Raw genomic sequence first — 26,449 nt, forward strand, 5'->3', positions numbered from 1 at the left:
AGGAGATGAAATAGAAAAAGGAGAGAAGAGGGGGGAGTTATTGTTGCTAGATTCAAACGAAATTGTAGTGATAGAAACGTTGGATGGTAAAAACTTGACAAATGGAGGATCAGACTTAGGTATCACAGAAGTATTTTGTCCTCAGAGGACACCGTCACTTCCCCAATGGAAGGGGTGAGTAAGGGAGCATTTCAATCTATATCTGAGAGATTTTTTTTTTTAATTGTATGTCTTTTTTAACAAGCTAGAAAAGTTTCAAAACCATACAGTACTTGGTTGAAACATAAAATTTTAACAACAAAAATACAGCAGCTCCACCGTGTGTGCGTGAGTGCGTGCGTGTGTGTGTGTGTGCGTGTGTGCATGACTGTGTGTGTGTACAGACAGACAGACTCATCATGCATATAAGATAGTTTTTTTGAAAGAAAAGAGCCAGGTTCAGGTAAGAGTGTAAGTTCAAATGGTCGATCTATCTAGAATGATGTAGTAAGTTGGATCAATGTATCAGTGTATATCTCTTATTAGATATAAAACATATTGTTTGGTTATCTGCCTTTTGGTTGACAGTACAAAGAGAGAGAGAGAGAGAGAGAGAGAGAGAGAGAGGACTTTATTAAGTAGTATTATTAGGTTAATATATGTATTTTTTAATTTTGATGTAATTTTTCATCTATTTGAATACAATCTATTTGTATATTATTGTAAGTCCAAAGAGGGAGAGATGAAAAAGGGGGAAGGAGAGGAGAGAGTGCAAGATCAGGAAGAACCAGGTAAGAAAACAAACCGAGAATAGTGGCATGCAAATCTTATCAAATTATATAATACAGACAAGAAGGAAAAAGGCAGAGAAAAACATTAAAAAAAGTCCATTTCTATTAATGTGTTTTACAAGTTGTGCATTGCATTTCAAATGAAAGTCCAAAAAATTAGGGTTACCATATGTTTATTTTATGATTCCAATCCCATTCTCTTTTGCTGTGGCTCAGCATACACATTTGAATGTTTAGTCACAGACTTTCCCAAACAGTGTTTTACTTTTCTTTCACAAATGTTGGAATGAAATTGCATTAAAATGTACAAAACAGTGAAATTTATCTTGCCCGGGTGGGCAGCTCTCTGGGTGCTCAGCACCCATAAACATCCAATCCTAGAATCACCCCTGTTGCTATATATTCCCATTTCTATACACTGTGCCTTCAAATGTGCTTTCAATAATAATGTTAATTAATGTTTTCACCCTATTTGTAACTGTAACTTTGATTTGTTTACTCTGAAATGTTTCCTCAATAATACACTGACCTGATGTCCTGCCCAGGACGAGCCTGTACGAGGATTCGTACCTCCAGCTCCTCTGTGCCCTGAAAGACAAACCAGCTGTTAAATCCATCAGAGCGAACAGACACAGTTTAATTTGACTCAACTACACCAAAATGCACTTTACTTTTTTTCATCCCTGAGTGCAAAACTTATTTTAAGTGAGCTTTTTATTCTAACTTTGGGTCGTCACATCAATGCATGTACATGATAAAATAGGTATTGATCACTTGTACTTTTCTCACATATTAAACTATTTGATAATAATGATGTTATAGGGAAATAAAATAACAAACCTCAGTGACATATGAAACAACAGGAATCTATTTTCAGTGGCTAGCCATAAACTCAATGTAGCCTCTGTTTTTAAGGAATTGCGGATCAGAAGTTTCTGTCTGGTTGAGTTGATTTGCCCTGAAGTCTGATTCATACTTTTCTCCACCTGCTTTTTGAATTAAAAAAAAAAAAGATCTGCAGTCAAGCTTACGTCTTCAGACTCTCGGAGCAGCTCTGTGTCTTCCACTTGGACTACAGCATCAGCCCCGCATGGAATGGGAGCACCCGTCGTCACCCTCATCACCTGGCCAGGCATCACTGTGTGGGTGGGCTGCACAGAGAGATAGACAAGAGAAAATACATGACTCAATAAAAAGAACAATTAATTAATGTGAAACAAACTAAAACGGCATTTGATATAATCAGTAGGCCTAGAGAGGGAAATGAAAGCATGAAGATAGAGTATGTGTTTGCATATCGGCTGATTTAGTTCTAGAAGAGAGGTGGAGGCAGTCAATACATCTCCATAGCTCGCTCTCTGTTTTGTAGTTTGGCTGCACTCTGACTTTGGAGCCACGCTTTGGGCGGGAAAGGCTTTTCATCATCTGCTAAGAAAACACACTGATGTGCAATTATGGGTAGAGTCGAAAAGACGAGAGTGAAGTTCTCTATTTTCATACACAGGTGTGTGTGAGTGTTTGCATGAATGTTCTGGTACTTTCTTTTAGCAAAGACAAATATGATTGCAGAGATGTCTCCATGCTTGCAGACCTGCTCTCCAGCTTGGGATTCTCCGATGATGAAGCGGTCGCCTGGGCCGTCAGCCGCTAAAACAAAAAAAAGCACATTTAAAAGCATTACACACGTGTGCAGCTGAAAACGTGAGGGAGTAGGAGTGTGTCATTTTGCTGAGTCATTTATTTCACCCACCTAGAGAATGAACAAACAGGAAAAAGACGGGGAAAGAAAAATGTAATGTTCTTTTTATTTAAACGTATAAAATCAGATATGCATAATTATTTCAATTCTTATTTAATCATCAATCATTTAATCCAAAACTGTACTTGTGTTACTTGTGTAATGTTACCCAATTATAAATCATGTCCGCTGTTCTGAGCGCTACAGAGACCATTATTTTGAAGCCTTAAGCAAAGAGAGCTACTTTCAGCCAGCAGCAATACAGAACATTTAAAAACAGGCTTATTACTTTGTTATTCTACAGACCAAACACACAGGAGAAAGATCTATTATAACACACTGCAAACTTTAAAGCACCTGATGACAAGTGTCTCATGTGCCAAAGACATCCTAACTTTAATTTTCATGACTTGACATATAATCTTTACTCCAGCAAAAATACTTTCGCACAATTTAGTTTCAAAAGAGTCTGAAACTCTTTCTCTTGCAAAACATTTGAGAGTCACTGAATAAAGATGATTATGTCGTTGCCTTAAATTCAGAGCTGTTCTTCCAGTTCTTTTCAAAAATAGATCATTGGAATCCAATGTTTTTTACATTTTCCACCCACCTAGATCACACCAGAACTGGAGCATTTTATCGCCAGGAATTTATGATTTTCTTATTTTTCTTGCATGTTCCCTGACTTCTCTTTTAGTGTATACTTCAGAAGTTTGTGGATCTTTGAGTTTACTCCTAGTCGTACAAACTGCAGCATGGTAAGAGCAGAAAAGGCCGGATTTTTCTCTCCTGATGCTTCTTCATTTGGTTGATGCTGCCAGCAGAGGATATTTGTGACCTGCACATGTGATTCCTTCAGACTTTATTTTTTTTACAGCTAAAGGTACAGGTAGCAGGTCAAAGTACACCCTGCCTCTGTAGTAAGTAATAGCTTTTCATCTTCATCCATACTCACAGTCTAGGTACTAAACCCTCAAATCTGCACAAGTAGGCGCCAGGCCCTAAGGACAGGTGGATAAAACCCAGAGAAACCTGTGGTGTCCAGCTCCTCCTACTCCACCAGCAAGAGCCAACAGCAGATGCTACTAGCATGAGTGTTTAAGAAGCCTGGAGCGAACAAGCTGCCACTCTGCTCTCCAGGTTAACAGGGCTTTAAAAGCCTTCCAGGGTGACCAGCCTGAGCAAGTCATCAACAACGCCTGGATACCACCCCACAGAGGCGGTGCAGAGTATGAAGACTGTCTCAGTGAATAAACCCCTACATCTCTTGCCAATCAGTGTCCACCTGACTGCTACACTATTGAGGACAGCCCTGGACAGCCACAAAATCAAGAGCCTCAAATTGCCTTCAGTTCAGGTTTGGCAGAAGACCCCTTACATGGATCCTGAGACAGTTCTCCACACCCGACTTGCCCTGTGCATCCTTACCTAGGACAGTCTGGTTTGTACATGATGAAAGACACACTGGCCTGGTAGTCTCTCAGCTGTAGCTATGTTTCTCAACTTTTTCTTTAGTTTATAGTACATTGACCGTAAGGATAGACCAGGGGTCTCCAACCTTTTTCTGAGAGCTACTTTGAAAAAATGAAAATGGTAAGGAGAGCCACTTGAATCACATCGCGTAATGAGGAGCTGTCTCTGCCTAAAACGCTGCTTTAAAACATGTTGAGCTGTTCAAGTATATTTTAAGGATTTTTTTTTTTACAACCAATTACTACTAATTTACAACTTTGTTACTAATTACTCATTATCATCATCATTATCATTATCAGCCATACCAGGACTTCTAGATATGCTGAGTTTTAGGAGGCCAAACAACACAGTACTTTATCATAATAAGCTCTTTGATTGGCAATAGTTAATAATGACTAAAGATTAAGTTTTTACTTACCTTTTAAAGAACTTAGTAAGCTAATGTTTGATCTTTCAGTTAGCTAGCTTACTTAGCAAGGCAACAGTTTAATTTGATGATAAGGCTCAAGTATTAAGTTGACTAGTTTAGTTAGTTGGGCAACACAGTTGGCTAGTGTGTTAGTTCATCTAGCTGGTGGTTAGCAGGTGCAACTGTTTGATGGAAACCTCTATGGGCACTTTATCAAGCTCGCTTTTGTTCTGTGTGTTAGCTTATTCTGATACTTTGAAGCATCGAGGGGAAACAGTAACGCAATACCTGGTTACACAAAGTGTTAAAATGTTAAAACAACAAATCTCTAAATGGTAGCTTCAATTATTTATTCTGTCTGTTAAACCAGGGGTTCCCAAAGTGTGGGTTGGGACCCCCTGGGGGGTCGCGAGACACAGATGGGGGGTTGTGAGATGTCTTCCAAAATGTTTTTTAAAAGTTATCTAAATATATTTATTATTATTTATTTTGGTTTATTATCTTGTTTTCTTATGTTTATCTTCATTTTTGTTTGTATTGTTCATTATTATTATTAATTTATAATTATCATTATTATTTTTTTGTTTTTATTTTTTTTCTCTTCTCTTTTGGTTTTTTTTTATTACTTATATATAATTTGTTAACTGGTGGTGAACAAAGAAATACTGAGAAAATGCAAAAAAAAAAGTTGAATGACAAAAGTTATCTAAAAACAGTAAATTTTACCCATTAGGCTACAGTAAAATGTATTGACAAAAATAGTAGCTAAACTTGAAATAAAACCTTGAAAATAGAACATGTAATGAGTTTTATGCCTTTCTTTGTTGCCAGATGACTCCTAAGTTTAGGGTTAGTGAACAGTTAATTATCAAAAGCATCAGTAGCAGTAGGTTAATTCATAAAGGAGCAGGAAACGCAGCCACATGCTCAAATAGGTAGGCTAATTTTCAACAGACCAGCTAAATTAAGTCACATTTAATCACTTTGAGGGACAGTGGGGGTCACGAGTCTTTGGCACCTATATTTCGGGGGTCGCGGGCTGAAAAGTTTGGAAACCCCTGTGTTACACCTTGTTTTTTTTAGTGGAACATGTCAAGGTTTATGTTCAAGGCTACATTTGAGCAGCTGTCTACGGAGCTTTTTTAAATAACTGTCAAGATTGAAATCATGGTAAATACAGCTTAAAAGGCTCTGTTTGAAAAAGTTTTTCTTTTTTACTTTAGTTGTCAGAAAGGTCCATTGTGCCATTGAAATGGTTGTATTTCATGTTTTGAGGCCTGTCTATTGGTAAACTTTTGTGTCTATAGGAAGTTATTTCACATTGATGAAAGATACTTACCTCTCACAGCATAACCATCCTTAACAGAAGCAGGGAATGGAGGCAGGTTGTCTTTGGCATAAACGTCCTGAGCCAGGACTCGACCCATCCCATCTGAGAAAGAGGAAGAATATGAGTGTTAGGAGAGGAGGATAAGCAGAGAAAAGGGTTTCAGAAGGACAGAGAGAGGGAGAGGCAGAAAGAGGGTGAGGGAGACGGTGCATCTGATGTAGATTAAAACACAGAGGGCCATATGAGCCGGAGGTGTGTGTGTCTATGTTTGTGGACTTAAGAAAAGGGACAGGGTGTGACACCATGCATCAGGATCTCTGTGCATGACTCACCACCTGACCAGCACACATGGACACACACGGTCTCCATTTCTATTTTCATACAACAAGTGGAAGCTTGCAAGTGTCCCCATCCAGTTTTTTCAACCACTTCCACCAGCCAGACAACTTAAAACACCCGGGAATCATCTGTGTAGGAAGAACAGAGACTCTGCAGCGAGACAATAGCTCAGAGAGGGAAAGAGAGGGCAGGAAAGAAAGACAGAGAAAGACAGAGGGAGAGTGGGTGGAGGAGAAAAATCCTGGCACTAAAATATCTTAAGCTGCTGTGTTGCTATATATAGCTTTTCCCAGAGCCTTTATGCTCTGATTATGTGGGTGTTAATATAAAGATCTAAGCTTTGATACCAGTGAATGGAGAAAAAAAACATGGCAAAAAATCTTACAACTCCCACACATATATATATAAACATTAGCTTTCTAGATAATTGAGTAATGTGAGTTTTCAGATCCTCACATCTTATATCTGAGTTTTCTTCACAAACACTTCTTCTTCCAAGCTTCTTTTAAAGCAGCTTGTTAAAAGCATGTGCTGTGTCTACGCTGTGAGTAAAAATAGAACAGAGTGATGTCTTGTTTCTGAAGCAGAAAAATGCCTCAAAACAACACTTACAGCTGATCCAACTTTTTCATAATCTTATTATTAAATGGTCATTAAACCAAGAAGCATAACTGATCAGCTTTCTTGTCTATTGTTAAATGTGAAAGTTCATAACACCCTTAGGTCTGCAAAAATAAAAAATAGAGCTAATGCGCAGAGAATGGCAGAGGCAGAAAGAGGGTTTACTTGTTATATTTTGTTTGATAAGTACACAAATTGTTGTGTTTATGCAGAGCTAGGATAACTGTTTACCATTTTCACTAAGCTAGCCAAACCTGCTGCAGCCAGAGGCTGTTTTCGAAATGGCCTACATACTACCTACTAATGTGGTAGACAGTAGGTATTGCCTACTACATACTGCGTTTCAATTTAGTATGTAGTATGACTGTTCTGTTCGATCTGCGTTGCAGTACGCTGGGCCAGACGTCATTGAATTTTCGGTTTCGGAATGCAGAAGTAAATGACGGCCAAGCTGATAGCAAAACTGCTTCTTCAGCATCCACTTATGATTTGAAAAGTTAGGAAGTGGTTTATATGGAATTTAATAATTTTCACAGCACACAAAAACGGATTTCTCCCCACCAAAAAAAGAAGGGAAGAGAAAAGAAAAAGCTGAATGAGCGCTCTGCATTGTGGGAAACAATACGAGAGGCAGACTGGTCCGATGCAGACTGTGAAATTTTCCCGAATCAGTAGAATCAGGGAGTTTTGGCATACTGCAGATTTTACTCTTGTTCCCATACTACATACTACATACTGAATTTTGGCTAAATTAGTACGTACTGCTAGTATAGTAGGTGGTTTCGGCCAGAGTGTACTGACAGGAGAGTGTCTCATCTAACTCAAAAAAAAAAATGAGGGCAACTTCCGAAATATTTATCCATTCATAAATATTTGATGATAATGCTGGACAGATTTGAAACATTCAGAACCACTCCTTTATTTACTGACCACTCTTCAGTGTTTTTACCATCAACAACATCAAGAAAAAAAGAGACATTCAGTGCTTATTAAAATGGGTTATCAATAAATGTGAAATACATCTTTCTAAGTCTACACTCATGCTATACAAAATAATAATAATAATAAAGTTTAATTATATAGCACCTTTTCCAGAACAGGCGTCACAAAGTGCTTCACAATAACAGAATAAAAAGCAGCAAGCAAGACAGCAAGAATTACATCGAAGTAGACAAAATACTAAACACCACAAACATAAAAACAGACAGGTCAATCCAATGCTTGTCTAAATAAATGGGTTTTCAACCGCTTTCTAAAAATGACCACAGTGTTCACAGCTCTCAGTACCGGTGGAATACTGTTCCACAGTTGTGGAGCAACAACCTCAAAAGCACAGTCACCCTCAGTTTTTAATCTGGTGCGAGGGACAGCAAGCAAACCCTTATTAGAGGACCTCAGAGTCCTGCTGGAGTTGTACGGCTTCAGCAGTTCTCCGATATATGCTGGAGCCTGACCAGGTATTGCTCTATACACGATCGCAAAAGTTTTAAACTGGATTCAGAACTTAATGGGGAGCCAATGCAAAGACTTAAGTATGGGTGTGACATGGGACCTTCTGGATGATTTTGTGAGGAGCTTAGCTGCAGCATTTTGGACCACGTGTTGGCGGTTCAAAAATACAACACATACCCTTCAACACACTATACTCAGTGTGCACTTCACACTTGCAGACTCTACTAAATCCAGCAGGGGAGCTACTCCAGCTGTTAATATTTAATCTCTCATGTCCCATCTTCTCTTTCCTTCATATCTCACTGCCCTCCTCCCAGCTGTGTTTCTGCAAATCACTCCCATCTCTCAGAACATGAAACAACACTTTACACCTGGGAGGAGAAAGAGTTCCTTCTATCCTGATGGATGTAGAAGTCATGTGCTACATTCTTGCCTCCAATCTTTGGTATTCTGTCTTAAGAGATGAAGTTAGCAGGTAGTGTTTTCCCCTCTCTGCCGGAAGGCTGACTAGAGCTAATTTATATGTACACATATCTTTGTACATGTGTATGACTTCTCTGTGTATGACCAAAAACATGCAATGAATTGGGAATTTACAGCGAATAATACAATGAAATCCATTAACAATAAAAATTGACATGTGACCAAAACATTGTTTGAATCAGAATCCTCTTCTATTTCAACTGCTTTACAAGAAGTTGGAAACAAAGCCCTCCACTCAGCAGGTATAACATGCAAGAACATTTTAATGGATTGCTCTGCAAAAAAAGAGCAAGCTGCCCTCTGATTGGCACGTTTTTTAAAAAAAATTATGTGAAAGTAATGCTGCAAAGATAACGTTTTAAAGCAAATAAGGGAGTAAGATTTCTGCTGGGTGGGTCTGCTGCAGATTTGCTGTCAATCATTGTTACTGTGATTCATGGGAGTTTAAAGGGAACCAAGAATCTCTTCTTCTCACCTCTGTAGTTGATGATCTCGGTGCCCAGGACGGCGGTCATCTCCAGCACAGTGATGAAGGCCTTGTCCATGGAGGTGAGGGGGAAAGGGGACATGCGGTGCCTTCGGGCCACCTTGGTGATGTCCACCGCACTGTGACCTAAGGACACACGTGACTGTTAAGGATTGATGTCATAAAATTAAACAATTTGCAAATTGGAACATTACAAGGGGTATAAAGTAATTATGGTGCAAGCTTGAAATGTAAGACTTCTAAACAGAAAAGTCAACCCAACCTTTCATTTTTTTGTTGCATTTTTATTCTTAATTTAGACATTTGAGAGTCCAGATGATGATAAGAGGAGGGGAGTGAAGAGGGAGCTCTGCAGGGGACTCGAAACACTGAAGGCATCTAAATGACTCTTAAGACAGAAACTGAACTACTCTACTATCTCTGGTGTATTAGTGAAGCATTTTCAGAACTTCATTCAGCCCTTAAACCACAGAGTCTTAAAAAATCCACTTAGAATGACTACTGGTTGATGCTTTAGCAATAAAGCTCAGAATATATGGCAAAACTCATGTAATCTAATCTGTTCTCATGTCATAAGGATTACTGGAGTATCAGACATACATCATTTAAAAAACATGTCTATAAATTTGGATTTATGAGCAATAAAAACCAAGAGGAAGGTGTGCTAGAAAGAAATAGACCTGTTTGTTTGCAGTGGCACCCAGCTGGAAGATAAAGGGACTCAATAGCAGCCTGGAGGGTCTAATAATACCTTTAATAATTCCAAAGGTAAAAGGAACAAAGCAAGGTGTAACTAATATGTAATCTGTGCTCTCTCTCTCTTCCTCTCTGTATATCTCACTCTGTCCCTCTGCCTCACAGCAAAGAACAAGCGCTGTGCTTTGATTTCCCTTGACCCAGTTTCTCTCATTTAAACATACACTTACGCTTCCACAGCATATTCTGATGCTTAACATGGGGCTTAACAACCCCTGGCAAAACATCACATGCACACTCACACACACACAGACGTGGAGCTGTTTGACAGCCCACACAGCCAAATGCTCTAACCGTGCTCGCATCGTCAAAAAAAGAACAAGAACTAGTACAAGTATAAATTTCAAATCTATTTATACGTGTTTGACAGCAGATTACAAACATGACACACGGAAAACAGACAGTGTCTCTGTACTGTGAACTTGGTACTCACTTGATCTTAGGATATTTTCTTTGCTGCTGCATCGTGACTGCACCTGAAGATGAAGGGAGCGATTTGGAAGTGAAAGGCGAAGGTCAAGAAGAAAGGGAGAGAGAGAGAGAAAGCAGAGGTAGTGGTAATTTGAGATAAACCAGGCTGCTCTTTTGACATGCTGGAGATGAGAAGCTGTTTATACAACAACCAAAAAGCATTGGCAAGAGCCGTGTCACACTACACTGTGCACTTTGTCCTGCATTACCATTATCATCACTTACTTACATATACACACTTAGAAATGCACATAGTAACATGTCACATTGAGGTTACAGCACTAAGTTATAGCACTAAAGGGAATATATATCTATATACGGACAAAGGCAACAACATACAGAGTGACAATTTTGTACCACAGGGTCATAACAGATGTATTAACTGTGCTACGGTGTGACATCAAATGTAGTGGAGATGTAGTGTCCAGTATAGATAGTGGCTGTTCAGATGTGGTGCAGGACGTTAACTTCCTCAGTAGAACACTGATGCTGCGTGACAGCTGTGCTAGCTCTTCACTTCTTGCTATCTGTGGCAAGGTGGGGAGAGGAGAGCACAGGGGACTGAAGGTGGGCTGAGCTTCCCAAAACCATCTGGAAATTAGGGTCATCTGTTATTTCATGTGTGGGAAAAATAGTGACAAATGGTTTGAAATTCATATGTCGTTGCCAAATTAATAAAAAGTAGTGACCATGGCAAGGCAAGTAGCTTTATCTCAAGGAAACCCAAAAGACTGCATTTCCCATAAACCCTGTTCCTTCCTATAAAAAGAGGACCATCCTTGGAGCTGCAATAGACGTCCTCCTGCTGTGGACGTTCTGGACTCCAGCTGATACGGACATGCTGGACTCCAGTTGATACGGACATGCTGGACTCCAGCGGCAACAGCTTGTACTACTCGTCTCATCACTATCACCTCTCTCTCTTATTCTCCTCTATCCCTCTTTCAAGACCCAACTCGGTCGAGGCATGATGGCTGTCTAACATGAGTCTGGTTCTGCCTGAGGTTTCTGCCTGTTAAAGGAAATTTTTCCTCACCACTGTAACTAGCTAAATATTGCGATGTGCAATGCTCATGATGGATTAAGGTGGGGTAAGGCTGAGTCTTACCCTGCCTTGAAGTTGGGTCTCTGTTCATAATTTGACAAAGAGTGGTCTAGACCTCCTATGTTTGTAAAAGCGTTTTGAGATAACGTTCGTTGTGATTTGGCGCTATACAAATAAAGATTGATTGATTGGAAAAATGTTTAGGCAAGGTCTACTAAAGACCAGCATTTACTTTCTCTTTTACAGACGTATGTTCTAATAACATAGTGATCAGTAAAGTTTTTATTATTTTTATTTATTTTTTTTATTTTTTTTACAAAACTATCGTAACTTTAGATCATACAACTACTTTTTTCCAGACCTTTTAACTTTGCCATCCAGTCTTTGTCAGAGGATGAAGTTTATTCAGCCATAATTGAGAGGTATCCATTGACATTCAGGCTTAACAGCTGTAATGCCAAAAAGCTAGTTGGCCTTGAATTAGCATTGTTTAGGTCAAGCTACTGTATCCAGAATCAAGCAGGGGCAGATTAAAATGACCCCCCTGAAATCTGATTAGCCACCCCCAAGTGCCACCTCAAAACCCCAAACTATTATTGGTTATTTGCTTTATTAAAATTATATATGTAGGCTGTGTTGCAACAGGTTTCTTTTAATGTAGCACATTGATTTTTGTTCTAAATTCAAATAATGACTTTGGACATACATCTTCTTTTTGAGTCTTTAAAGAACTAAGCTAAGAAGATTTCCTGTGACTGCAATGTATTCGTAGTAATTACAGGGAATGAACATTGCTCTGAAACATTAATGCTACAGATGCTACTCAGCAGTTCTAAACCCCTTTATAAAAAAAAACATCCTGCGCTTCAGTACGAGCATGCTTTTGGGAAGCTCAGCCTCGGGGAAAGACTAAATGAGGAAAGAGGAATCACAAGTTGCTTTTTTTTTTTTGTCAAGCTACAAGATTGGCACAGAAAAATAGTATCACCACACAAATATAGCTCTGGGTGCAGTGAAAGCTTAGAAATCCAGCCAAGATCTTTTCTGATGCCAAGATTTTACAGTCTTTTGGGATTCAAGGCGGTTATCCAAACTTAAATATCCATTTGCTTTTCCAAAAAGTGTCTTTTGGCCAATTTTTAGGTTGGCCTTGATTTAGATATTGGTAAATTATTTTAGCTGTTGTTTGTCTTAGGCTTTCTTAGTGGTATAACTGCATTACTGACTTTATTCAAATGAACTGACATACAGTACTAACATCTGGTTGTCTGCTATTTTGCTATCTGGGGTTAATGCATGAACAAAACCTCTGTGACCTCACATAAGTCGGGTGTGGTGTAAAACACCCACGCCATTTCTCCCTCCTTCCCTCTCTCACTGCCATCACTACTTAACTAATACCGTGACACCACTGGGCACCAAACAGCCAAAGTGATTGAGTGGGCAATGGGAGGTGGGGCAAGGTGGATGGGTGGGCGGGATGGTGAAGAAGGAGAAGGGGTGGGGATGGAGAGACTGAGGAATAGATAAAGACAGGTAGAAGGAGAGAGGCAAGAGAGTGGAGGGATGAAGATTAGCATGACGTGGTCCCACAGCCCAGAAAGAAAAGAAACAAACAAAAACAGGAAGCACGGACTAGAGACAGACTTCACTAAACTACAAGAGCCGAGACACAGCAGAAAGTAGAAGAAAACAGGAAGAAGAAAAAGAACGAAAAACAATAAAGACCACTAGAGCGGCCTGATGGCATCTACTAAACAGACATCCAGCACACCAGACAGAGCTACTGAAAGCAGAGCATGTTAACCAGAGAGACAGAGACAAAGATGGAGGAAGAGAGGGAAAGACGGACAGAGAGAGTGGACAACAAGAGACAGGAGAGAGTGGGAAGGAAACAAAGAAAAAGACAGAATCTTGACAGAGGGGACAGATTGAACGACAGACAGAGAAACAAACAGAAAAAAGAGAAACAAACAGAAAAAAGAGAGTGAGCAAGAGCTAGAGAGAGAGCGAAGAGGCAAGCGAAGAGGGGAGGAGAGGAGGAGGGGGGCGTTTGTTTTGCGCGCTCCTCAGAGGAAGGTGAGGGGGGTAGGTAAAAGAAAGGAGAAGAGGAGGAGGAGGAGGGGGGAGGAGGAGGGGAGGGATAGTTACTCGAGAGCTGAAGGTCCTCCTGCGATCATCTTTAAGCCCCTCCAACCTACACTGGAGCTAGTGGAGATAAAGCATCGAATCACAGGCATCAGTGCATCTGTTCCCAGCAACCACAACACCACAGACAGACTGACAGACGGACAGACTAGAGGACAGACAGACAGAAAGACAGACAGACAGGCATCCACTACGACAAGCAACCCTAACAGGATAAGGGAAAAGAGCAGCAAAGAGAGAACTGGTAAAGACCAAAAAATAAAACAGAGTTATTCTCGGGGGGATTTAGGGGGTGTAATGAAACATTTAGCTTATTAATTTTAAATCAGACAGTTTGATCTACCTAAAATTATGTCTGTCATGAAAATGCGTCTTCTTTTCTAACTTTGAAGAAATAATTCAGCTCATGAAAAGTTACATTTTGGATTGGCACAATGTTAGCTAAGCAGGTTAGCAAACTTTCCAGTCAACTGGCTACTCTAACACAATAAAGCTGGTGATTTTCAACTTTTTTCTTAAAGCCAACAAGTCACACAAAACACCAAAAATGAAATAATACCACTGTCGAGTTATGCCTCTGTAGCCAAAGCCCTATTTAGCATTAAGCTCCACTTGTGTCAAAAAGATAATAAAATATACATCAGTGAGTACAAATATTGCACTTGTTCATTGAGTAACATTACCATCCAAACACACACAGTGCTGTTTTTCTCTAAGTCAACCCTACAGCTATCCTTTCATACAAAATATTCACTTCACATTTGGACCAAATAAGTATTCATCCTTGGTTATAAATAGTTCCCAAAAAACTATAACTTTAGGTGCATTTCGACCAAGAGTTCCGGGGTCTTTAGCCCCCAGAACTACTTTCCCTGGAACTAAAAGGTTCCTGTGCCCCAATTGTTGTCTGTGTTTCGACCGTGGGCTGATGTCCCGGGTAGATTGTGCAAATCAGGCCAGTGACGTATAGAGAAAAAAAATAGATATTAAATAATATTTTTAAATCTTAATAAAAAACTAAACTAGTATGCATTCCCAGGAACTCCCTCTGTGTTTCAACAACTGTGTAAACTCCACAAACACTATTATGTTCAACCGAAAGTCCCAGGACCTTTGAAAAGTATTACCCCCCAAGCAGGGGCTTTTCAGGGGGGAGATTATCTACCCCTGAACTAAATTTAGACCCTGGTTCCTCTGGTCCAAACACACGTAGTTCAGGGGTAAAGTCCCTAGTTCGGGGGTAAAGTTCCTGCGGTCGAAAAATGCCTTTTTGTGGCACTATTTGGACTTTGTGGAGTAACTTTTTGAAAAACAAAACAGTTCCCACGTGTTTAGTGGGACTATTTTGCTTTAAATAATACCTGTGACCCACTTTGAAATTGATGTAGAAATAACGTGTGCAACTGATGGAGCAGATAATTTAAGTAAAGAGAGGCTAACAACTGTTCTTTTTGTTGACTTTAAGAAAAATTCAAATGAAGGGGAACTTTTTTTTTCTACTACCAGCTAGCCTTATTTAAATTCAGTCATCTAAAGTGGTGCTGATTTACAAAGCATTTCTATTTAATGTGATACTGAGCACTGCTGCAAACCAATGCTTAACTTAAAATGTCACTGGTAGTGCATGGCTTTCAAATAAATCTACTGTCCAAGTAAATAATAAAGTTAAAGTAAATAAACTTTGAACTTTTTGATTGGACCACTTCCAAATATATTTGATGGCAGCAGTTTAGCAGTTGGTAGTTGTTTATAACATGTGTTTCTAGCTTTAACAAAAACAGTAACTGTAATTTTACTCAGAATAAAAACTTATTATGCCTTTAGAAGATCAAATGACAAAACTATTGTTCCAGGCTGCTTACAACAGTACTATTATTGACCTAACTGAAGTGTGTTACATGTTGATACGATCAGATTTGACTGGTTTGCAAATCCCTTAAAGCCCATATTCAATTGAAAATAGTGCAACGTTCTACAATTTAGAATTATGTTCCTCAGCATAAAATGTGAAGAATTGTGAAATGCAGAACATAAAGTCATTAAAGATTCAGAGAATATGGATAAATGTCTGTACATAAGGGACAAGACTGGAATCCAGAAGTGTATGGTTGTGATCTTTAGACCCTCAGGTAACACCACGTTAAAAATAGACATGACTCTGAAGTGGAAATCACTGCATGGCTTCAAAATCCCTCCCAAAAACCATTATCTGTGAGCACAGTTAGTCCCTGCATCCATAAATGCAGTTAAAACTGTACTGTGCAAAGAACAAAACATGTATTACATAATTAAGAAGTGCCAGCAACTTCTCTGGACCCGAGGCCATGGACTGATGACGATAGACTGGGGCAAAGTGAAAAACTGTCCTCCACTCTTTAGATGGTATAAACAGGTCTTTCTCAAGGGACAGGTTCAGGGGGACAATGCCCAACCACATTTTACACATATCACAATAACATGGCTCTGTAGTAGAAGAGTCCAGGTGCTAAAATGGTCTGCCTTTAGTCCTGTTAAAAACCCATTAAAAACACTTAGAGTATCATGGAAGGAAAAATACAACAAAGGAGACCCTAAACTGTTGAGCAGCTGAATTCCACATCAGGCAAGAATGGGACAACATTTTACTTCCAAAACTCCAGAAACTGGTCTCCTTAGTTCCCTCACTTTTACAATGTGTTGTTAAAGAAGATGTGATGTAAAACACTTTTTTGAAATGTGTTGCTAGCATCAAATTTAAAATGAGCATTTCTTTTTTAACATTTGATATGTTGTCTTTGCACTTTTATCAGTGATACAGGATTTAAATAATTTGCAAACCATCAAAATATGCTCTTATTAACATTTTACACAGCGTGCCACTTTTTTTGGAACTGGGGTTATATTTACATGTAGATGTTGTCATATATTCTATCTCTCCTGTGAGCATACTTGGAAAAATTACTGATTTTTTTGTGTGTGCACAGTCTATTTTCCGGTGGACTTCTGACAGCTGTGGTTGCTAGAAGATTTGTGCCACAGCTGCACAGCCTTCATATTCAAAGAGAAATAGAAAAATGATGAAAAAAGGCAGAAAAAACAGAGGTGGGGATTAAGGGAGCTAAATACAGCTACAGCATGACACAGATCAAACTTGCAGACATTGAAAAAGCACATATGAAAACTAGGGATCCACAGCTAGGACATTTTTATACAAGGTGTGCGTTGCTAACTGCAACAGACATCCAAAATAAGAAAAAATGACACAATTAAGGCAGAACAATTGCATCAGAATCTCACTACCTTGCTAGTCTCTCCAGACACACAGACGGACCACAAGAAACACAAGTTTTCTACTTCCTAATCCAGTTTAACACGCCCTTTATAATATTGTCTCATAAATCTGTCCTGCAGCAGGGTAAATGCAGTAAATCCACAGTCGCTGTAAACTAAGAAACAGCTTGATGCAGTGTGAAGTGATGACACCAACTGACATGGGTAAAATCAAGACCTCAGTATGGCAAAAATAAATAAATAAACAGCCTAATAGAAAGGATCATACCATCCAAGAGGGGGGGGGGACAGTTTGCATGAACAGAGTGAAAACATGTACAGAGGGGTGACTTTGGAAGGAATTGAGGAGAATATGTGGAGTGCAGAAGCAGCATGAGGTGTGTGATGTAAAGAGGAGGAAAGGCAAAAAGCAAAAAAGGAAAGAAAGAGCTGACTGACACACTTGCACACTCCTTTCTAATCTGTCCTCCACTATAATCCCCCTGTTTCTGGTGAGGGAGCGACAATGTGAGAGAAGAGGATGAGCTCATGTGAGGGATGCAAATGTCAGCACGTACACCTCATACACACAAACACAAAGAGAGCAGGCCTGAAAAGGAAATAAAGGACAAATAAGAAATACACATAGCCATTGTTGTGGTATCAGTGTGTGTGCTCCTGAGGAGGATTTGGGCTTGACAACACTTGAAACATCTTAATTGCATGTTGCAGGATAATTGAAATACGAAAACACACAAAAATATCTTAAAAGTGAAAGAAATCTGCCGAGAAGATCAATGGGCTCTGCTTGTGGTGGCATCTATGGACAGAGAGTAGTCAGGGTGGAGAGGTCAGCGAGACTCCGTGTGGGGAAATCGATGGGGCCGATAAGCAGCCAGCTGAGGAGACACTCCGGGAAATGATCGGATGCAACCGCTGTAGTGCTGAGCTCAGCACAAAAACAAAGGAGCTGTCAGACACATTATGCAAAACGGGGGAAGATTTATCTCCCCGGCGTGAGCGGGAAAGGAGCTGTGACAGGGCAGGGAAACTGGCTTGGACTGCCTCACCCCACGGGACGAGGTAGGGAGCGGAGGACAGAACGCTGGAGTGATAGCAACAGAGTGGGAGAGGGAAGGACAAAATGCTATACTCTGGCATCCAGAGCCAAGTCCTTACACCTTGGGAAGTCGAATCAAGAGCCTGAGTGGGGGGGAAACATGAAGAGTGACACAGCTGCAGTAAAGGCCTCTATCTGCAGGAGCATCTAAACTGCTGCCCCACTAATTATCTCTTCACACACCCGCCGCGCTCAAACTCAAAATTCGGACACTCATACATTCTTCAAAAGTAAAACATGAGAATTCAACCAGGCAAATACACAGATCACACTAAAAGACCAGATGGGTGATTGATGTTGGAGAATGAGTGCTGGTGGAGATCTTCAGAGAGACAGAGAGAAAGAGAGAGAGAGAGGCAATGAGGAGGAATGTTGCTCACCACTAAATGTGGTGATACACAGGGCAACAACTTTCAACTGCGTCTTTACTTCTTCAGACTTTTGATCATGAGTGTTGTGACAAAGATATTGCTGTGAGTATCACCACAAAGAATTTAAAGCCTATCTCTGAATGCACAACTCAACTCCCCCTGGAGAATTCTGTGACATGGGGAAGTGTAAAATGTGTGTTTGTGTTTGAAAGCTAAGACCCCATTTACACTTGTTATTAACATGCAAAATGCATCTTGATATGTGTTGTATATAATAAGATGTTCTCACAGGTTTTTGCAGTTGGACCTGGTCATGAAGTGGTCTAGCTATCTCAACTTTTCTCATATAACAGTAAAACCTTTGCAAAAGGTCCTCTATGCCAAGTAACAAGGCTGTTAACTTGTTGGGAGCCGTTTTATCTCAAAGCATCTGCAAACATATTTTCCAAACTTTGGTGTTTTACTATTACAGTAAATAATCTTCAGAAGGGATGGTGGTTTAGCTCAGTGGATAGAGCATGCACCCCGAGTGCCTGTCGTCTCTACTCTCTTTTCCGTTGGTTAATAAAGGAAAAATGGCTCAAAATTAAAAACAGTCTTTACCAATTAAGTAACAATCAAGTTAAATTTAGAACAAAACATAACCTAGAGTTTGTGTGAAAGTTGTTTGTCAAGCAGTGCATGCTTCATTTTGCCACAGGTAAACAGTTCCGTCATCACATTCAGGTTCAAACATTGCTAAATCGTTATGATTGCAAATGACCTTTTTGAAGCTGATGACTGCTTGACTTAAAACTATAAGAACTTTTAGAAAAAATACACCTGGCCTGGTTAAAAAGTGAGCCAAAAACTTTCAGAAAAACCTGTTCACACTCCAACTGCAAGGTCTGCAGAGATATCCAGACACAATTACATGTTATTTTGCCATGTGTAAATGTTGTCTTAGGGGGCTTAATATCACCCTATCTTAATCCCTTGCACTATGTCATCTTTAACTGTAATCTTCCACTATAGCTAAACAAAAATGTATCATAAGCTGTGTTCCAGTAGATATAACAAATAATAGTACAGTAAGGGGATTCCTTCTATGATCTTGTATAAACTGTTGGCCTCCTTTCCTCAGCTGCTTCCCTACCTTTGTGTGTGTCTGTGTATGTCGGTGTGTGTGGTGAGGTGCAATGTGGGATGCCAGTGGCCTGCATGCCGGTAGATAAGAGGTTGGTAGAAGGTTAGTGGGTTTACCTGGTCCAAGGTAGAGTACCTTGACTTGAGCGTGATGACCTCATCCAGGTGAGCCCTGAATTCTCTCCGTGAGGCCTGGGGGAAGCCACAGGACAGTCACTCACCTTCATGCCACGCACACTCTCACACACGTGCAGGCAACAGGCATGCACACCTGCTCTGATCAACACATCAGTTAGGGGGGGCTTTTTTTTAAAAAAAAACACAGGTGCTCTCAAGGTCTCCTCATTTCTTCTCTCACAAATGCACCTGAAGGACACACACATGCCAGAACTAAGCCAGAACACACAATTTGCAATTGCACTAAAGGAAATTTGAAAGTAAAAAAAGTGCCCAACAACTCACTAAAAAACCAGTGACCACCAACAACACAATAAAACCAAAGATGGATGAAGAATAGAACCAGTTCAGAACAATTCCAGTAAAGCGTTGATACTGTGGACACATCCCTCTATCAGTGTGTGTGCAAGTTAAAGTCAAGAAGTGAACACAAGTGGGTGCTTGATCCCTGGCTGTGCCCAAGACCTTTGTCTGTATATTTGTGAACAACTTAATGAAGGGGGAGGCTGATTACAAACTATGGTACTTTGGTAACCCAGATTCAGTCTGGGATTGTTTTTTTTGTTTGTTTTGTATTTTTCAAAAGATTTTTCAGAAGTACATACAAGAACATGAAAACACAAAACTAGCTTTAACTTCGTTTTTTAAATGTATTTCTGCCATATTATACATATCTTTAAAAATCTGAAATCTAAAATCTAAATGCAAATGTTAATTTTATTTTTAATATATTTCTAATTTTCCTTTTCTTTTCTATGTTTCATTTTATTTGTCATTTTAATTGTGCTATTTTATGCTTGTAATGTAAAGCACATTGAGTTGCCCTTGTGTATGAAATGCGCTATACAAACAAAGTTGCTTTGCCTTGCCTTGCCTTGCCTTGCCTTGCCTTGCCTTGCCTTGCCTTGCTTTGCCTTGCTTTGCCTTGCCTTGCCTTGCCTTGCCTTGCCTTGCCTTGCCTTGCCTTGCCTTGCCTTGCCTTGCTTGCTTTGCCTTGCCTTGCCTTGCCTTGCCTAAAATAAGGCTAATAAAATTCATATGTCAGTATAAAACTGAGATGCTGCTAGATAAACACTGAATTTTTTTTTGCTGAAATGAATGTCCCATGAGAAAAAAAGGATAAATTATGAACAGAGGCAGACATTTTACAGAACTTTTTTAAAGTTAAGACTAAAAAAATCTTTGTTCACTTTCGGAATTTTGGTTGTTATGATTTTCCATTTCCATTTATAAGCATTATTTTGAATGCAGCTAAATGTATGCAGCAATCGAGACTAAGACATATTGCCTACTAAAGAAAAGGGGTATTGTATTATATTGTATCATATCGTGTTGCTTCATATCATATTTTTCAAATCATATTGTATTGTAAGTATTACACTACGCTGCATTGTACTGCTTAAATAGGATATGTCATATCCTATCGTGTCATATAGTATTGTATCTTATTGTTTTGTATAGAATGCATCACATTGTGATGTATTCTATTATATTGTATTGTAGTGTTTTATACTATTTTGTATTGTATTGTTTTGTAGTGTTTCCTATTGTATTGTTTAATATTGTGTAGTGTAGAATGGTGCTGTATTGTATAGTATTTCATACTGTATCCTATCATGTTATATCGTTACAAATTCTTACGTATTGTATTGTATTGTATTGCATTGTATTGTATTGTATCGTATCGTATCAAGTCCCTTTCTACTTTTAAGAGATGTCTGAAGACTCAACTGTTCAGGGAACACTTAGGCACTTAACCTGACCCTTCTCCTCTTTGTCCTCAGGGGCAGAATGAATCAGAAGTTCTTAAACCCAGCTCTTTTTGAATAATTAGCACTGAATATTGAATGCTGTTGAATTTTGAACAATATTGTTGACTTGAATTATTTGTTGTGATTAGCTTTGGCTACATTATCTTGAAAACAAACAGAAAACAAACAAAAAAAAGACCGGCGCTTCTTCTGGCACTAGATGGCAGAACCTGTGGCCAATCAACTTGAAGCACTTTTTCACACTTACTAAGGTTTTTCCATCCAGTCTAAATTCTTGCTTATGTTGTAGGTCGCTTTGGACAAAAGTGTCTGCTCAATGAAATTGTAGAATTGTAGAATTGTATCAGAATAAATTAAAGGCGGCCTTTAAATCTGAAAGTGTCTCATGTATCATTATCTTTGAGCTTTACTAAACTGATCCAGCCAACAACACAAAATATGCATTGATTTCATAAATGGCCTAACACGTGGTCAAGGGTATTTTGCAGACTTATTGATAGGGCTCTGTAACATACTACAATTAATACGATCACAGTATTTAAATTAGTAGTGCCACAGTTTTGTTATCATGAGACAACTTTTGGAGAATAGGATTATTGTTGCATATTCTCTATTTAGAAAAAGGATGATAAATGATCTCAAAAGATAAATAAACTTAAAATGAATGTTACCTTCAAGAACCTTTGAGGTGGATATTATGTTCATACAACATATCCAAACTCCTTCCCAGGTTTCATTACTGTGTAATTACAGAAAATCAATTCATTCCAATACCACATTGGACAATTGTCAGCTCCTTCCCCCTTTCATTGAGGCCATGTCTTTACAGATCAGAGTCATTGGGCCATGACCAGAGTAACAAGCACAGGAAAGCTGCAAAAAGGCTTACGGCACATTTAACGGCCCTTTTCCCTTTTACACGCTGCTGTGTGTTTGTGTGAGTGTTACAGGGACCGAGGTGTTACACAGAGGGAGAGAGACTCGCTTTGTTTGTGCAAGCAATATCACTTTCATTCAAATACATAATTCAAGCATCTTTCAACTTCAATTCTGAGGTTGAAACGCAGTTGAGGAATATGCCAAGTGATGGAGGTTTGTTTATTTTTGGAGGGTGTGCGAGTGAGGAAAGGGTTAGATACAGTACGTGTACAAGAATGAGGGCAACGTGGGACATTTTTTACTACAAGACAAAATCAGGAGAGAAACATAAACAAGACCACATCTACACAAAAACAGAGGAGGAACAGAAAAGATTATGAGTAGAAAACCACAGAGAGACAGCAGGAGGGCAGCAGGCAGGACAGCACAAGCACACAAGGGTATGGATGAGATGTTAAGGAGGGGAGGCAGTCATGCAAGGTAGGAAGAGTGAAGGAGTGTGTTTGGTTTTGGGAAAGAAGGGGAAGAATCTGATGCCATGATGACGGCCGTATCGATGCATTAGAACCCATGCAGGAGTACCTCAGCAATGCTTAGGGTAGATGAACAGGAGGGGAGCCGCGCCTGGTGCCGCGAGAGAGAGGGAGAGACAGAGAAAGAGAGGGATAGAGAGAGGGGGAGAGGAGGGGAGAAGAGAAGAGGGTTAACAGAGCCAAAGCTGGGTCTAGCGGGGGGACAGAGGCACACAGAGACTGACGGGAGTGGCAGACAGCGCCTTCTGTCTTTCAGGAGGACATCTGCGTGACAGCTCTCTGTGTGACTGTCTCAGATGGGCCAAGGCAGCCAAGGGCATGACGGACAGGAGAGGTAAGGACAGGACAGGACAGGACGAAAAATAGAGGACAGGGGAGGACAGGACAGGACAGGCAGACAGGTTCAGAACAGGACATTACAGGTCAGGACAGAAAAGGACCGAACCGGAAGAGAAAAAAATAAATGTCCAGAGAAAATAGTAGAGTACAAGTCAAGACCATAGAGGACTGTAGAGGTCAGGACAGGACATGAAAGTCAAGGACAGGACCGGTTAGGATGAGTAAGTTACAGACAGGAAAAGGTGGAACAGGACAGTACATGTCAGGGAAAGACAGTCCAGGTCTAGACAAGAGAACACAGTTTAGGAGAGGACTGATAGGACAGAGATGGACAGACCACATCAGAACAAGCCAGGAAAGTAAAGGTTAGGACAGCCATGTATAGGACAGGAAAGTGTAGGTAGGGTCAGGAAAGATCAGGACACTTTAATAGGGGGAGTAAGGACAGTACTGGTCAGCACAGAAAATACAGGGAAGGACAGAAGAAGAGTAACAGGATAGTACGGTACAGGTCAGGACAGTAAAGCACAGGTCAGGTCAAGGATACGGGACAAAGTCAGGACCGGACAGAAAAATAGTCCAGCTAGGAAAGGACACTACAAGTCACGTCATTACAGAACAGAACAGGACAGGACAGAGAGGGAAGAGAAGGACAATACAGGTCGGGACAGGACAGGACTGTATAGACATGAAAAGTACAGGTCTGTACAGGAAGGCACAAAACATCACAGGTCAGGACAGCAGGTAGGAGTTGCATTTGGACTTTCCACCATAACAATTGGAGAAAGGGTCTTACAGGAAACATCACACATTTAAATCAGTGTCAGTTCTTTCAACTTGTGAAATGTAGTCTCATCTTCCGTGTATCAACTTGTCTGTCAATGGTGTCAAAGTTGATTATTTATTATTAGTGCATATGAGCTTAACAGCTTCTTTTATACCAGATCATCAAGCTTATACTGCTCTAAGCTTACAAAGGGGAGGCAAATCTCTCTATTGAGTCGTTTCACAGAGATATAAATTACTGGTTGAATTGCCACCAAACTACCCCATGCTTATGTACCTAGTCATCCTATTCCAAGATGTAAGAGCTCCTTGTAAATTCATTTGGCTAAGTCTGGACAACATGTATAAAATGCGCTTCTGACTGAATACATAAAAGGAAGCCATAAAAGGAAGATATAAACAGACTTCAGTATAAAAGGTACAGACACACTTCTCTAGATTGCCTTAAAGCCATTCATTCTCAAACCATCAGCAAAAGCATTACCAACAGGAATTCCCGAGGACAAAGAGGAGCTTACACATGTGCACAAAATGTAAAAACCATCTATACTTTTTGCTGTACATCCCGGCCCTTCCCTCAAAGGAAAGGTGTCTGAACTCAATGTGAAACAGAGAATAGTTGTAAGTAAAATGTCATTGCACTGAATGTAACATGACATCAAATTGGAAGAAAATATGAATTGCCTGAATAACAAATTTGCCACCTCCAACATGGAGGTCCAGGCTTCAATCCATATGAAAACTTTCTAAATGTACGCAGCTGTTTTCATATCAAGCGCAAATTTACCTCACTGCTATATTCGGTGGTACATTTTAAAAACTGAAACAGGATTAGATTTAAGGATCAATGGGCCACATTCACCAAAATTTTCTTTCAACTTTTCATACATTAGTTTTTAAGACGGTTTCTAAGAGAAGTCTAAGGCAGACTCATGAACGTGTTCTGAATGTGAATTGTTCACACTTAAATTTACGAATGCCATGTCCTGGTACGTTTAAAGCTCTTTCCAGTTTTTTCTGATTAACATTGAAAAATGCCCTCTAATGTCTCAAGGTGGTTGGTGAATGAGACAAAATGTTTTTAAAGGTTTCATGAATCCATACCAGTTGTTAAAAGATTCAACCCTCATTACAACAGCTCCGTAATCAATGAAAGTGACGATTATTGATCTGAAATGGGTTAAACTTAATATCTCTTCTTCCCTTGTGTTGCTCACAGTTATCATCCAACACAACATGTAAAGCAGAAATCCCATGGGAAATAAAATGCGCTTGGAAACTGCAATGTAATTTGTTTCAAGCACCCATAAGTGTCATCTATCACTGCTCTTCTGGGGTCAGCCATGATTGGAGGATTTTCATTCATGCAGCAGTAAGGCACTTCTAATAGATCAGCACATGGCGACTTTTATTACCTATACTACTGAGGTTTGAAAGGGCTTATGTTTTTGCCTCTTTGTGCAGCGTGCTCACAGATTTCCTTAAACTCAGGCAGACAGATAAGAAATGATTGGTATCTGGGGTTTTTGTCTACTGCTCATTTGCTGGGAGGGGAGTCCAAGACAGCAGCTGTACAGCACTTTGGTCATGTGGTTTTTAGTCAAAACATCAAAAATGAACACACAAACATAGCCATCTGCACTGTCAGGGTTCTTTGCTGGTCCAAGAGTGCATCAATCTCTGAAAATGACGCATCACTGGGAAGTCCATTTGAAAGTATCACATCTGTTCCTGACAGAACAACAGCCAGCACGAGAGCCAGGCTCTCTGAGAATTATAACTAAAGACATTAGATATTCTCAGCCATTCCTCATGAAACACTTACATTTTAGATTAAATAATAAATTGCCTTTTTAAAGTGGGGCTGTCGAGCAGATGAGCATCCAATCCCTCTCTAATTGAAACGCTGGAGATTCACAGTAGTTGCCCTCATCAAACTCACGGCTCAGATAATGGACGTTGGCAGGAAACCACAGGAGGTTACAAATTGAAAACCGGGAGTTAACTACACAAGGATCTCTTAAATGCTGTAGCAGCAAGGTGGCTGTTAGGAGAAGGCTCAGTCCACCAACATTCAATGAACCTCATTGTCCTCACCAGTAACACCAGGAAATGATTTCTAGACATTCCCCAACTTCAAACCTTGTGTGTAGTGTTTCTCTTTTCATTGACTATCTTGAAGTAATACAATTGTCGTCTTTTTTTTCGGCACAAATTCTTATTTAACATAACCACTTAGACTGGTTACCTAATTGTATTATTAATATATCAACTCTAAATATTGTTCAGTCTCACTCTAACTGCTCAAAGCCACTCTATGTCCAACAGTAACAAGTTTAATGGAAGAAAAGTTTCTGTTAAGACTCACTGATTCTCAACAAAAGCCAACGTATGTATTCCTGAGGTCACACAAGCCCAGCGCTGTTATTTCCACGTTTGAAATTTGCAATGCATTTGAAAATCTTCATCCCTACTGCCTTTTGCAGTTGCACAACTGCACCTATACATCAATGGACTGGCGTGAAACTGCCTTTGAAATGTATATCACAGAACCAGTGATGGTCATACAGTAAACT

At 39.8% G+C, this 26,449-nt stretch overlaps 1 protein-coding gene across 4 annotated transcripts in view; it reads right to left on the reverse strand.

Moving 5' to 3' along the window:
• The window catches only part of gphnb (gephyrin b), a 137,460-nt gene that overhangs the window by 8,672 nt on the left and 102,339 nt on the right, over positions 1 to 26,449 (reverse strand). For 3 of the 4 annotated variants that reach the window (XM_034698848.1, XM_034698847.1, XM_034698846.1), the window contains 9 exons: positions 22,798 to 22,839; positions 19,505 to 19,579; positions 13,526 to 13,582; positions 10,292 to 10,334; positions 9,091 to 9,228; positions 5,730 to 5,822; positions 2,362 to 2,417; positions 1,802 to 1,921; positions 1,300 to 1,358 (listed from right to left, as the gene is read on the reverse strand). In XM_034698848.1, the coding sequence (XP_034554739.1) occupies positions 1,300 to 1,358; positions 1,802 to 1,921; positions 2,362 to 2,417; positions 5,730 to 5,822; positions 9,091 to 9,228; positions 10,292 to 10,334; positions 13,526 to 13,582; positions 19,505 to 19,579; positions 22,798 to 22,839 (683 nt within the window). The remainder of the gene's footprint in view (positions 1 to 1,299; positions 1,359 to 1,801; positions 1,922 to 2,361; positions 2,418 to 5,729; positions 5,823 to 9,090; positions 9,229 to 10,291; positions 10,335 to 13,525; positions 13,583 to 19,504; positions 19,580 to 22,797; positions 22,840 to 26,449) is intronic. The other variant, XM_034698849.1, reaches the window with a different exon arrangement.

The sequence above is a fragment of the Notolabrus celidotus genome, chromosome 13 (genome assembly GCF_009762535.1).
Source record: "Notolabrus celidotus isolate fNotCel1 chromosome 13, fNotCel1.pri, whole genome shotgun sequence".
NCBI lineage: Eukaryota > Metazoa > Chordata > Actinopteri > Labriformes > Labridae > Notolabrus > Notolabrus celidotus.